At 42.9% G+C, this 15,173-nt stretch overlaps 1 protein-coding gene across 3 annotated transcripts in view; it reads left to right on the top strand.

Moving 5' to 3' along the window:
* The window catches only part of LOC117732129 (aryl hydrocarbon receptor nuclear translocator-like protein 1), a 31,646-nt gene extending 19,188 nt beyond the window's left edge, over nt 1-12,458 (top strand). For all 3 annotated transcript variants that reach the window (XM_034534842.1, XM_034534840.1, XM_034534841.1), the window contains 13 exons: nt 2,380-2,537; nt 3,222-3,301; nt 3,499-3,591; nt 3,755-3,872; nt 4,262-4,411; nt 6,060-6,306; nt 8,508-8,614; nt 8,703-8,853; nt 8,933-9,012; nt 9,104-9,212; nt 9,609-9,702; nt 10,133-10,226; nt 10,317-12,458. In XM_034534842.1, coding sequence (XP_034390733.1) covers nt 2,380-2,537; nt 3,222-3,301; nt 3,499-3,591; nt 3,755-3,872; nt 4,262-4,411; nt 6,060-6,306; nt 8,508-8,614; nt 8,703-8,853; nt 8,933-9,012; nt 9,104-9,212; nt 9,609-9,702; nt 10,133-10,226; nt 10,317-10,474 — 1,639 coding nt within the window. In that variant the 3' untranslated portion in view covers nt 10,475-12,458. The remainder of the gene's footprint in view (nt 1-2,379; nt 2,538-3,221; nt 3,302-3,498; nt 3,592-3,754; nt 3,873-4,261; nt 4,412-6,059; nt 6,307-8,507; nt 8,615-8,702; nt 8,854-8,932; nt 9,013-9,103; nt 9,213-9,608; nt 9,703-10,132; nt 10,227-10,316) is intronic.
* Nucleotides 12,459-15,173: the final 2,715 nt, after the last annotated feature.

Below are 15,173 nucleotides of genomic sequence, written 5' to 3'. Positions count from 1 at the left end.
ACAATTGTAATGCTTCAGAATGGCAATATGGCTCGATAGCGCCCCCTACAAATATTAATTTAAGCAGCTCCAGCGCTACATTTCACCTACATTCATGAAACTTGGTAGGCATATGTATATGGGGTCAGATCAGTCTCAATAATTGCAAATGCACACAGACAGACTTACAAATGCAAACACAAGATTTACCAATGCGCACAGAACAATTTACAAATATGTTCAATTTACAAATGCACACAGAGAGATTTACAAATGCAAACACAAAGATTTACAAATGCACACAGAAGGATTTACAAATAAATTAGACTCTCAAATGCACGCAGAACGACGTGTCTGTGTTTATTTATTTGTCAATCGCACTGCATTTGTTTGTGGATTCTTCACGTGTGTACGGATTTATGAGACTCCCCTGCCGTGGCTAGATCCGCAAATGCGTTTTTTCAACATAGACCTATCTGTAGCCAATCAGATGTCGCCCTGGGGGGTTAATCATAGAAACAACATTGTTCTCACTCCTAACACCCCTGTAAACACACTTGTACTTTGTGTATGTATTTTCTTATTTTCTCTTTTAAAAAAAAAAGAAGAAAAAAGCCTCCTGTGGACAGGTGTTGTAAATTAGCGTTTCGCTACAAGCACTTAACACAGTGCATTTAGTTATTGTGCAAATTCTAATGCCACTGTGATGTCCATATCAAATAAAGTCAAGTAATATGGTACTACAAGTTCCTTAAGATATGATGGTGCATCACCAATCAATGCTTGTAGGTGAGGAGAAGAATTTTAAATGTGATTCTTGATTGTACAGGGACCCAGTGCAGAGCAGCTAATACAGGAGTAATGTGATCTCTTTTCTTAGTTTTTGTGAGTACTCGAGCTGCAGCATTCTGGATTAACTGGAGGGATTTAAGAGATTTATTAGAGCAGCCTGATAATAAGGAGTTGCAGTAATCCAGTCTAGAGGGAACAAACGCGTGAAACAGTTTTTCTGCAATGAACGTTTATGGAGTGTTTCCTGATAATATTGCCTAAAGGAAGCATATAAGCATATATAAGGTAAATAAAATTGGTCCAAGCACAGAACATTGTGGAACTCCGTGGTTATCGTTGGTGGTCATCGAGGCTTCATCGTTTACAAATACAAATTGAGATCGATCTGATAAATGGGATTTAAACCAGTTTAGTGAGGTACCTGAAATGCCAATCGATTGATCCAGTCTCTGTAATAGGATGTCATGGTCAATGGTGTCAGCACTAAGGTCTAACAAAACAAGTACAGAGATGAGTCCTTTATCTGATGCAATTAGGAGGTCATTTGTAGTTTTCACCAGTGCTGTCTCTGTGCTTCGGTGTTTTCTAAATCCTGACTGAAACTCCTCAAATAAACTATTATGATGTAGAAAGTCACAACTGATTTGCGACTACTTTCTCAAGGATCTTTGAGAGGAAGGGAAGCTTAGAGATCTGTCTGTAATTAGCCAACACCTCTGGATCAAGAGTGGGCTTCTTCAGGAGAGGTTTAATTTCATTAATTAATTAATTAATCCTTAATTTAAGGACTGTGGTCCATGGCCTGTTAGCAAAGACACATTGACAATATCTAATAGAGAGGTGCCACTTAAAGGCAAAATGTCTTTAAGCAGCCTTGTCGGCATGGGGTCCAAGAGACAGGTAGACGGTTTAGAAGTAGAAACCGTTGAAGACAATTGGTCAAGGTTGATGGGAGAAAAACCATCCAAATATACACCAGGGCACTTGAGGACAGATCAGCACTGGTTGAGGGCAAGAGATCATCAATCTTGCAAGAAGTTCATGAAGTCATTACTACTGAGGTCTATAGGAATACGCGGCAAACCTCCTTTGCCTCACCGTCTTTTTCTTCAGAGGGGCTATCGAGTCTAGTGTCATTCTCAGTGAGCCTGTAGCACAATCGATAAGATGATCAATCTGGGATGGACTAAATGTCCCTCTGTCTGATCGAACAGACAGAGGGACTTTACACATTGACATGTATAGATCAGAGCATTATGTGGAACTAAGGGACGGTAAGACATACTCAATGGCTCATCACAAGCTCTCTTTCTCTTTGGTGGTGAAGAACAGTCCCTTTTGTAGCAGCTAGTAGAGATGTGTTCTCACAGTGCTGAATGAAGGATACTCTCAACACCAAGGCATTCCATCTGGGGAGGGCAGCCTGTTCTTGGTGTTGAGCTGGATGATTTGTAGCATACTCTATAACTATTAACCCTTTTTGGATTTGTCTTTTTATAACAGGTGAGACACCAAAGAGATTTTTGGATTTGTTTGGGATGAGAGAAGAGGAACTGTCTTGTAATAGTGTGTGATCAATGTTAATTTCTGCTGCTTTTCCCTCCGCAGAGAGGCTCATAGCCAGATCGAGAAGCGCCGTAGGGACAAAATGAACAGCTTCATTGACGAGCTGGCCTCACTGGTGCCCACCTGTAATGCCATGTCCCGCAAACTAGACAAGCTTACGGTCCTGCGTATGGCTGTCCAGCACATGAAGACACTCAGAGGTGAGGATGAACGACGTGTGAGGTTTTAGGTTAGTTGTGGCTGGGACTGTGAACAACTAGTGAGTATGATTTTCACCTGGTCAGAGACTGAAGTCAAAATCTGATTGTCATAAAAAATAACAGGTTTGTAGGAAAGCTAACACACCTGCAGTCATGGTTAGCGATGCACAGATCCTGTACTTACACTCCTGTACACAACCGACTAAAGAACCACCAGTAACAATACACATCTTACTGTGTGGTTTTATGAAAAGGAAAATAAAGGGGGATCGAGATTGGATCAGAGATAGAACTGCAACAGTTAGTCCATTAATGCATTAGTACACTAATGGAAACGACCGTATTAGAATGAAATATTTTAATAATTTAATAATATTTTTTTATATATAATAAAAACTTATTTCATTCTAATAAGGTTGTTTTCATAAGTGTATATATATATATATAAATAAATAAATAAATATAATTAATTTGAAACATTGATTCATCTGATCTGACCATGAATTACTTACGTTAATAATATCTCACAGTTGAGTGAAACACTCTAATATATATTTTATTTTAAATACATTAAAATAATTATTTATTTATTTATTTATTTATTACTTAAGATGTAAAATAGCAGTGTAAGCTGAGAGCTTGGATGTGCAGCTGCAGTGTGAATACCTTTACTGTTGTGTGCAGGTGCAGCCAACCCATACACAGAAGCCAACTACAAGCCCGCCTTTCTCTCTGATGATGAGCTGAAGCACTTGATATTAAGGGTGAGTGCAGTTCACACAACTAGACATCTAACACTTCCACAGTGTCTTTGGTAAGTGTAACAGTGTAGCATCACGCTGCTGTAATAGCCTCTTCTTGATGATGATGAGGATGATGATGATGATGGCCCTCACATCATCAAGCTGTATACTATAGAGCCAAATCCCACTGTGTTGACAGAGTTTTGTGTTTGATGCAGGCTGCTGATGGTTTCCTGTTTGTGGTTGGGTGTGACCGTGGAAAAATCCTCTTTGTTTCTGAATCTGTCTACAAGATTCTCAACTACAGCCAGGTATGCTGGCAGTGATTCTGTTAGGAGGAAAGTGCATTTAGACACGAGTGCTGATTGTTATTGATTATATGATTCACACATTTTTAGTTTGTAATAATGTCCTCTGTTCCTCTGTTGACTTCAGTCCCTCTATTCTCTCTCTGTGTCTCTTACATGTCTTCAGAACGACCTGATAGGTCAGAGCCTATTCGACTACCTTCACCCCAAGGACATTGCCAAGGTCAAAGAGCAGCTCTCCTCCTCTGACACAGCCCCACGTGAGAGGCTCATCGATGCTAAAAGTAAATAAAATACTTCACGAGTGTGCAGAATCAGGACTGTGGTTCATGTAGATCTCTTTTGTTTTCCGCCCTCCACCCTGAGCCTCACATTACCAGGCCAAACTGTGACTGTCAGCAACCAGAAGGCTGCTGTATGACGCCAGAAAACAAGTTTTCGTGTGATTTATAAAGCAGCCGCAGTTCATTAGGGTTAGGCTGCATGGGGTTGATAGCTCTGTTAGAGAAGATTCCGCTTGAGGTCTCTGATGTTCCTGTGATATTTATGAGCTGTCATTTTGTAAGAAGGCGGAGAAGAGATGCAGTGACATAAGAAACAACTATATCAAATCAAACAAAACCTGGTGATAGTTTTGAAAGCTGTCCCTATTTGTATATTTGTGTATTTGCAGCAGGTCTTCCAGTGAAGACAGACATCACCCCCGGCCCATCTCGTCTCTGCTCTGGAGCCAGGCGCTCCTTTTTCTGCAGGATGAAGTGCAACCGGCCCTCTGTCAAAGTAGAGGACAAGGACTTTCCCTCCACCTGCTCCAAGAAAAAAGGTACATTCTCTTCAAACATGGATTCAACTCTGTCACCTACAATCCTTGTCTTACCCTAAAATGTCAGGCTGCCCAGCCACCCCTTCTTTTCCACCTTCAGCCATTACCTCAGGTACTTTCAGTGTCTCAGCTACCTCCTTCTGAACGCCAAAGTATTGCTCTCCTGCTCTTCCTCCTCCTCTATTTTTAGAGGCACATCCTGATTAGAGCCAGGAACCACACATCAGTGATGGGAGAACCGCTTCATTACACAACCAAGGAAGTGGGCCTCTTTAAGTACATGTATTTATATATTTATTTACTTAACCGTTCTTTAACCAAACTAGTCTGTCAAAAAACAAATCAGGTATCAGTTAAGGCCTAGTATTCTGCCAAGAGAGCTGAGGAATAGCGCTCAGTGGTCACAAGTGGTAAGAATAGTAATAGCTGGCAGATCGTGGGTTAAATGAGGGAGCTTTACCACCAGTAGTTGGGTTCATTCAAGGACAAATGGGTTCACTTCCTGTCCATTTCCTGTTCATGCACTAAGACATGAATAAGTCGATCAGTGGACTCTTCTGGTGACATGGAGACCATGCTGCACTTCACTGAACCTGATCACAAAGAGCCATGATGATGAGCATTACTATCATAACGGGCCCGTGGTTATTATTAACAACCAACAGGCATAAAAATACATGTTTGTACATGGGCATCCTCTCACCACAACGATCGGCAGTTCGATCCCCGGCTCCTGCTCTCTACATGTCACGTTTTCACTGAACCCCAAGCTGTTCCCACTGATGCTGAGGATGGGTCAAATGCAGAGGTCAAAGTTCATGCATGACGAGTGAAATAAAGTTCAGCTACTTCCTGCAGATCAACATGAATTCCTCGTATCATCTGTGGAATGAGCGCAAATCAACATGTGGCTCTGCTTAGTCACTGACTGTAAACTCAGTAGCTCGATCATGAGAAGAACATGTGCAGGTCATTCAAGTAGAAAGGCTTCGAATGAGGAGTGAAGAATTTAGCTGAATATTCCATACGGACAAACTGTATTCTCCTTCAGAGGCTCATGTTGATTCAATATATTTTATTATTAGAACATAAATAAACACATAAACCATTGTCACCTCAGCAGATAGCTGCGTTCAGGCTCTGTGTATCACAGGCCTGGATACCTTGGTGTCCTTAGTGTGAAGAGACGCTGGAGTTCATGGAGGATGTTCTTGTTGTCATTCTTCTTTTTGTTCGCAAAGCTGAGGGAAGATCATTCCTCCTGTGTTCAGAGTGTTTACAGAGGAAGTGGTTGTGAAAAGACACAAGGCAATGATTCTGCCAAAGTGGAGTCATTTTGGACACTGAGTTCTGGGAGATTTCCTGCATGAACTTGCACAGTATTTGGGTGAAATGAGATGCTAGTGAATCTTAACTATGGAAAAGGTGATTGAAACACAATCACCTTTATTGTGTAATTTCACCAGAAGTTGTGATTGGTCAGTATTTAGTCTTCTGTTATTAATAATTCTAAATTGAAGAAACTCTTCAAGATATTATTTCATCTTTTATGGGTTTCTCCATCTGGTGCTGATGCTTAGACCTTTACATTCAGTTCACTGAGCTCTAACACTGTCCCTGTCTCTCTCCCCCCCTGCTCTCTTCCCAGCGGACCGTAAGAGCTTCTGCACCATCCACAGCACAGGCTACCTGAAGAGCTGGCCTCCCACCAAGATGGGTCTGGACGAGGACAACGAGCCAGACAACGAGGGCTGCAACCTGAGCTGCCTGGTAGCCATCGGACGCCTGCACCCCCACATCGTCCCCCAGCCCAGCCTGGCAGACATCCGGGTGAAGCCCACGGAGTACGTCTCCCGACACGCCATCGACGGCAAATTTGTCTTCGTTGACCAGAGGTGAGATGTCAGAGAGTTAGGGGGAGAATCAAACTGAGACTCCTGATTTATTTGTGTGATAGGAAGTTCAACATGTGCCCAGTTCTCAGCACATTTTAAAGTTTCACTTTATCTCTGATGTCATCTTTGTCTGTAGATCACTTCATACTGAAACATGTTTCTAACATTTAGCAAGCAGGAAGAGGCTGTACAGTAGAGATCCAAACTAGTCTCTCGAGCTATTACTTAAAATATGGTTCAATTTCACAATAAAGTTGAGATACATTAGATCACAATATGTGTTGCCACAGTAATTTATGTAGTTGCATCCCTACAAATGTATTGCTAGATGCTTTGAAAGTGAAGCTGTACTATCTTTTAGATAAGGATACAGAGTAGTATATTTAAAACTTTACTTTTTATTTATTGTTGTTACCGTATTTTCCGCACTATAAGGCGCACTTAAAAGCCTTTAATTTTCTCAAAAAACGACAGTGCACCTTATAATCCGGAGCGCCTTATATGTGGATTCATTCTGGCTGTGTTTACTGACTGACCTCGAAGCGATTTTGTGTGGTACACGGCACTCTGTCAAAATGTTTTCGTACGACTTTGGTAAACTACAAAACCGCACCGCTTGCAGCAAACGCGTTGCGAATATTCACACCGCTTTACTCGCGTCAGTTTATTCGCCAGTCAAGTTGTGTTTATTTGTGTCTTTCGCAACCAGTTGCGAAAAGGGGGCGTGGCTTATCTCTGTGGCTTGTCTCGGTAAAAACAATTATAAATTCCACCATCCACCACGGTCGAAATAACCACTAGTTCTGCTTTATACTTGTTGTGGACATCCCATAAACGTCGGAACATCTAACGCCCTCGTGTCTGGGTTCATAACATCACCCGTAGGCTCACACAGCTCGGGGAGTTTCACCGACTCCGCCTCGATAACTTCCGCTTCCAGCGCTACCAGAGCAGCAGCAGCCCAACGGGCGGAGCATCTCAACACTGATTGGCTGGCGTTTAAATATTTCAACTCTGGCGAAATTTCGCAACGCACAAAACGCATCTATCGCAACGTCCGGCAAATTTCGCAACCAAACGCGTCTGTGCGTTGACTTTGTACAACGCGGACTTCAAACTCAAGCCTATCAGTCACGCAGTAGAACATGGGAATAGAGCAGCTGCGAGAGAATTCAACATTAATGAATCAATGGTACGGAAGTGGAGGAAGCAAGAAGATTACCTTTTCCATGTAAAGAAGACCACACAGAGTTACGCTAACGTTTGATTTTTTTTCGGAGTTATTGTGAATACGCTCCAGGACGATATCGGCCACCTATTGTGAATACGCTCATTAACGTTTGAACAATGTTGAGAGTTATTGTGAACACGTTTAATAAAGTTTGACTGACTGACTGTTTTGTTTCGCTTAATGCGCCTTATAGTCGGGTGCGCTTTATATATGAAAAACGATCGAAAATAGACCATCCATTGACAGTGCGCCTTATAATCCAGTGCTCCCTATAGTGCGGAAAATACGATATTTCACTGTAAGGTTTATCAAAACATGCCAATGATGGTTGATAAAAATGTAGCTAATGCAGTCATGGTTCATTCATCTGATTAATGAATGAGGGGGCTGATACAGACAGACAGACTCGTCCTTCTATCATTTTCAATTCAGTTTATTTTGTATAGCCCCAAATCACAAATTACAAATGATCCTCAGAGGGCTTTACAATCTGTACACACACGAGATCCTCTGTCCCAGGACCTCACATCGATCAGGAAAAACTCAAAAAACCCTTTCACTGGGAGAAAAAGGGAGGAAACCTTCAGGAGATCAACAGAGGAGGATCCCTCTTTCAGGATGGACAGAAGCAATAGATGTCATGTGTACAGAATGAACATGCTCACATTGTTTAGAGGCAGAGCCTAGTAGTCGTTAAACATACGAATGTTAAGATGATGTTTGTTTTGCCAGCATGGTCAGGGTTTGTTGAAGGTGGTTACATTTAAATGTCCTATGCAGGAAAAAGAGAGTTGAGGTGATAGTGTGCTGGATTATATCTGTACCCATCTGATGCTGGAAGTCGATGCGTTCCCTAAAGTCAGAGAATGTAGCCATGACTTGCTGGCCCTGAGTATATTTTGGTTGTGAGGAGCCACAGTCCATCAGCTAGTTCACTTCAGCATTCTCCGTCTACTTGTCTGACCTCCAGGGCCACAGCCATCCTAGCTTACCTGCCTCAGGAGCTGCTGGGAACGTCCTTCTATGAGTACTTCCACCAGGACGATATCGGCCACCTAGCAGAGTGCCACAGACAAGGTACCTGCCTCTTGGCTGTTAGTGGCGCAGTGGATGAATGAAGATCACAAGTGGAGTCTTCAGTGTGTGTGTGTGTCTGTTTCCACAGTGCTGCAGATGAGAGAGAAGATCAACACTAACTGTTACAAATTCAAGATCAAAGACGGCTCTTTCATCACGCTTAGGAGCCGCTGGTTCAGCTTCATGAACCCCTGGACCAAGGAGGTGGAGTACATCGTCTCCACCAACACTGTTGTGTCGTAAGTAGACCAGAACACTGTCCCCTGTATGCGCTTTCCCCGGTAGACGTGATGGATGCCATGTGTTTTGTCTCTGCAGGTGTCCTATGATGGAGGGATCAGACTACCCTCAGTCTGCTGCCTCACCACAGAGCATGGACAGTGTTCTCACCTCAGAGGGTACAACACTAACAAATACACAATTTATGTTCAATCCTTCATCCTTCACAATAAACACCATCTCCTTTTCCTCATCGCTGTTAATTGGTAGGTGGAGGAAGGCGGGCGCTGCAGACGGTCCCTGGCATCCCCGGTGGCACAAGAGCAGGAGCTGGCAAAATTGGACGCATGATTGCAGAGGAAGTGATGGAGATCCAGAGGTGAGCGCAGAGGAGAGTGCTGTATGTTGGTGGTCACGGTCTATTTTCGAAAGCAGATGAAGGTGTGATTTAGCACATAGCACAGGCTGATGGAGATATTCCCATTTTATCATCGCAGATTTGAAAAACAAGAGACGATGAAAAGTAGCAAAAGTGCTGACTTTACCGATCCGTTCACAGTCCTCCTGTCTAATGCTGACTCAGACAGCTACGAATGTCTCCTCTGATGGATCTAATGTGTACTTATTGTCATGGCAACGCTGCTAGAAATACATGTGTAGGTCATATGCCTTAGATCTGGATATTTGAACCTGTTATCCAAATGACACACGATGACGCCACTGAGGTTGAGGATTAGGACATGAAATCTATAACATAACCATCTTTGTCTATCAGGATCCGAGGTTCCTCCCCCTCCAGCTGTGGTTCCAGCCCTCTGAACATCACCAGCGACCCCCCACCTGACACGTGTTCCCCAGGGGGCAAGAAGGTAACACACGCACACACAGTTTCCTTCAGCAGGTTGGGGTTCGATAGCGTTTCATCATATCTGACATAACGACGTGTGATGCTATTTAAAGTGATGAGTTCATCATTTGAGCCATCATCTTTTGAAACGATTGGGTCAGCTCGTGAACGTGTTCCCTGATTAATGTGACGAACAGCTCGTTTTTCACTGAACATCTGCAGCTTATTGTTTCAGCACGGATGTCATCATGGAGCACAGTTCCACTTTTTTTACAGTAGTCCAGTAAGCTTTGAGCTCCTGTGGCTCAGCTGGACAGCCTGAGACGTGTGGACATTCCTGTCCCACCAAGACAAAACTAGTGCTCATCTTGGTGCCATGGGCCCGCGTACTGACTCTCTCTCTCTCTCTCTCTCTCTCTCTGTCTCTCCCTGTGCGTGTGTACGTTCTACAGATTCAGAATGGAGGGACACCCGAGCTGCCGAGCACAGGGATCCTTCCTGGACCTGACTCTGTAGGGTACCCCTACTCCAACCAGTCCATCATGAGTGAGTTGGACATACCCACACACACACACTAAACACTCTCTCATACTGAGTTTATTTTGGTGTTTTCTCAACCACTCGTTTTCCCTCCAGGTGACAACTCCCACCTGAGTATCGACATCATGGACGAACCCGGTTCCAGTAGCCCCAGCAATGACGAGGCGGCCATGGCCGTCATCATGTCCCTGCTGGAGGCGGATGCTGGCCTGGGCGGCCCCGTGGACTTCAGCGACCTTCCCTGGCCTTTGTGAGGACGCAGAGGGAGACGGACCTCTAAGCACCAGGGCCCCGATGGATAGAGTTCAGCCCTCTGTAACAACTGCAACAAATATCCATCTTAGCTCATTCTATTCTCATAGAAAAGGCTGTAGATACTAAAGATTTTCCACACGAGGAGATCATTTCAGGCTCTCACTAATTTCTCATTCATCATTCCCTGTAGGTGCACAAGTAACCCTGAATTGTTTTGGGATTTTATGTAAATGATGTGTCAAGATGATCCTTTGTGCAGTGTTGCCTGCAGACTGGGTGTCCCTAGCATTGCCACGATGAGAGAGCATTTCTCTAACGGCAGGTCCCAGGATGCAGCGGGAATGAGTCTGCTGGTGGACTGAACTCTGTCCATCAGGGGCTCTGGGCCTGTCATTGCCACAGGATTCCTGAGACATTCACAAACAGCTAAACATCTCAAACTATACTGGTGGACTGATGTGTTGATGCCATCCAGACACGACTGCGGTGCACGTGATCCAAACACACACAGCACGCTGAAACGGTTGATTCAAAACAAAGAGCATTCATATTAAAACCCCTTGATTTGTGAGTGTGCTGGTGACGCTCACCATCAATGCACAAAGAAAAAAATAGAATCCAAAGTGATTGTGGATAGTGAGAATGCTCCAGGAACACTTAAGAAAACTAAAATATCAGAAGTTTCAGTTCAATTGACATTGAATGTTCTAATAATTGTATATTTTCATATAATGGCAAAAAAACTAATTCAGTATACCATATAAGGAAGTACGTAGTATACACTGTAGGTGATTATGTAGTATGGAATTGAGACAGCTTTGGCATCCGCCCTGACCACGCATTCTGGGAGAGGCCATATCTCCAGTGAAAAACACAATACACAACAATGGAAGGTGGATGGACTGCACAGTTTACATTCTGGTGACCTCATCAGCAGCAGCAAGTATGTATATGACACATGCATATGTGTGCATATGAGTACTGCTGATAGCAGGTCTGTTCAGATCCGCTCACCAATGCGACACAGAGCCAGTGAAGAAAACTGCTTGGCTCTCGTGTGTGTTTACTGGTCCACCATGACTAAGGTGGAGCTGCAGCTGTGGGCTGAGCTGTATGTCTCTTTTAAAACACTAAAAAGAGGTGAGCCAATCACACTCCTTCCCTGCTGTCTCCAGGCAAACACATGTTAGCAGGCTAATGGCATTAGCACGTTGACAGAAATACCTGGTGGTCTGGGTCACAATCTCACTCGACACCATTACTCTTCAAAAGCAGTTTATAATGCAGTTAGACTCACTAAACAGGAGGGCTGGATCTGGATCAGTGTTCTATCAGGCCCTAATACCTTGAATAGTGAATCTGAGCTTCAGATGAAAACAGGAACAGACCCCTTTTAACTAGGATCTGTTTGATTTGATAATACTCCGATGCACTGCGCCTACATGCAAACCATGCTGTTCGCAGAGAGGGCTGGAATGTAGACAGGGCGAGTAAGTGACTGTCTAAAGGGGCGGCCAGGAGGGTCTGAGTGCAACGCTTCATTTCTTTGTGGGGGACTGGGTCGGTGGTAGAGCAGGGTCGTCTTTCAATCAGGATCGGTGGTTCGATCGGCGGTTTGATCCCCGGCTCCGCTAGCCGGTTGATGTGTCCTTGGGCAAGACACTTAACCTGAAATTGCTCTCGTAACTGTTCTACAATGTATGAATGTTAGTTAGAGTCCTGATGGGCAGGTGGCACCTTGCATGGTAGCTCCTCCCATTAGTGTATGAATCCTTGTGAATGATGTCATGGTTAAAGAGCTTTGAGTGGTCCGAAGACTAGAAAAGATCTATATACAGGTCCATTCACCATTATTGTGGTTTTTTCCTCCTGATATTGGAAATCCTCAACATCTTGTTCATCTCGCCAGATCTCTGCTGCTCACAGGCGGTCGGCCTGCCTGTATGGGGAGGAAATATCTCTCTCTCTCTCTCTCTCTCTCTCTCTCTCTCTCTCTATATATATATATATATATATATATATATATATATATATATGTGCGTGTGTATGTATGTATATACATATATACACACATATATATACATATATATATATATGTGTGTGTGTGTGTGTGTATATATATATATATATATATATATATATATATATATATATATATATATATATATATACACACACATATATATATGTGTGTATATATGTATATACATACATACACACGCACATATATATATATATATATATATATATATATATATATATATATATATATATATATATATATATATATATGAGTGAGATGAATGTATCCCTCATGTATTGTTGTTGAAGAGTTTAGCAGTCACTGCTGCTGACTCTCTTCAAAGACCATATCACTATGTGGCTGAATGATAAAGGGGATCCCTGATGAAGTCGATTTATGTTTCAAAAAAATTGTGTAACTGGATTATCAACTGAGCAGACATTTTTTTTCTTTCCAAATAGGCAGAACGTTTTCAATCTGTGCTTGACATCAACCATTAATGGCTGAACATAAAATAATATTATGTCCAATCAAGGATGCAAGATGGTTGTAAGAGCTGCAGTCGTCCCTGTGAATTACTAACACAGTGAACACGGGTGGGTTGTAACGGGACTGTTGACCTGCTGAACCCAGGCCCCGCCCCTCTTGTCCTCTTCCAATCAGCTGGTGAGGTCCCCTCTGTATCCGTTCTAGTGGTGTTCTGTTTCATTGGTTGACGCTACACACTACAATAAAGTGTTCCCCTTGTTGATATACCCCTCCCCACCTGACAATAATGTATCAAATCTTTAAATATTATCATGTTAAGAGTATGCTTTATGCAAATATATAAGTGTATTGTATGTATCGGCAGTGAAATATTTTTCAAATAAAATATGTTTCTTTCATTATGGACAAAACATTTTTTTTTTGTTCAGTATTGTACAAATGTGAGCCACATAATATTTTCTTCAGTGGTGAAGGTCTGATCTGCTCTCTCAGCCAATCAGTGCAGCCAGTGGTATTTATATATGATGTTGCCATGAGAGAGAGAGGCTGAAGGGAATGTCACCCTTACTGTCATACAGCAGCTGCATGAAGGTCAGTGGCCTCATGTTCAACTCATGCTACACTTTGAGCTGCTGCATTAACTGTTCATAGTGAGGAAGGAGTACATGCATAACTAATGTCAGTCAGCTCATCTCAAGCTATTAGACATTTCTTTCAAGCCACAAAAGCTTGTGCTAGTTAAAAGGTTTAAACTCTGATGGTTGCTGCGTCTTATGTCTGTTCTGCTATATGATGTGTTATGGTGAAGTGCGTTATTACAATATGAGAAAATATAAACTAAGCAAAAGGAACCTTTCTAGTTTTACAAGACTTTGTTAGGTCGAGGGGACATTTTCACCAACCAGCTCCAACGTGATTTCAATCAGGAAATACTTATTCCGAATTCAACAATAATCTTTATTACATCGGTATAACAAATTGAATCGTGCATAGTCTTTGGCGATCGGACTCCATCCTGAACCAGGATAAACGAGGGGCAGTGACGCCGAGTTCTGAACCGACAGACTCCCCCCTGGAGTCCAGACACTGGTGGTGGTGAAGAAAGGAGTTGCTGCCCCCCGCTGTTGAATGAGGAGTATGACTGCCTGCTGCCTGCAGGTGACTGAGGTGGAGGAGGGTCGCCTTCAGGTTCGAGCTGAAATGACAACTGACAGCAGAGCAGAGAACTCCTTTAGAGTTTGACAGCAACGGTCTGATTGGCTTAGAGACATCGTGCCGCATTAGTCGCTTAAAAGTGGACGCCCCCCAGATCAGCTGATAGCTAATCACTGGGAGTAATAGACTGAGACACTTAGCATGACCCATCGTGTAAAGAGAGTCTTCCTTCCTGAACTACCACTTAAGCTCCATGTGGGACAACACCCAGGACTCCAGCGACCTGGTTCTGCATTCAATATACAGGATGGTTGTTAGCATGTCAAATAATTGATCCATTCATATACTTTTTTTTCAGTATTTCAGTTATTACACTATGCTGTGAACTCATCATTCAACATTATTTCTTAGTTTATAATGTTCTCTTTTTTCACTTCATATTCTAGTATGCAGAGATGGATTTCGTTATGGGCTCATGATTTTCTTATGCATTTTTACATGCTCATTAAAATGTTGATGTTGTGTAATCATACATGGTTACAGCAAGTTGTGAGAAGCTTCCTCTGCACCAGTCTGCTCGACACAGTGCAGGGTTTTCCACCCTTCTATAAAATATGAAGATATATGGAGATAAATTCATATACAGTCCCAGTGCTGTTGAGGGCAGACGGAACCCTGAGAAGTGACACCAGAGGACACGGTTTCCTTTAGAGATAGATTGAAAAAACGAGGCGGGTGTTGTGAAAAGCATTTATTAGAAAACATTGTGTCCAACATGTTCCGTGTGCTCTGAGCAGTAGTGAGGAAGCTGTGCAGAGTTTCAGAGCAGACAGGAGAAGGAAGACGCGGATGCAACAACTGTTGGAGAAAACAGAGGGATGTAGGTTTCAAACAAAAAGCCTCTCACACCCAGCACACCACACACACACACACACACACACACACCACGCAGGAATAAGTGGATCTTCAAATCCAGCAAACTCACTTGTAAAGTTAATAACCAAATAAGGGTGAGGTATGGTATCCCAGCA

This window comes from Cyclopterus lumpus, chromosome 6 (assembly GCF_009769545.1).
Source record: "Cyclopterus lumpus isolate fCycLum1 chromosome 6, fCycLum1.pri, whole genome shotgun sequence".
Lineage (NCBI taxonomy): Eukaryota > Metazoa > Chordata > Actinopteri > Perciformes > Cyclopteridae > Cyclopterus > Cyclopterus lumpus.
Note: the sequence above shows the minus strand (reverse complement) of the source record. Positions and strands in the feature narration are given on the sequence as shown.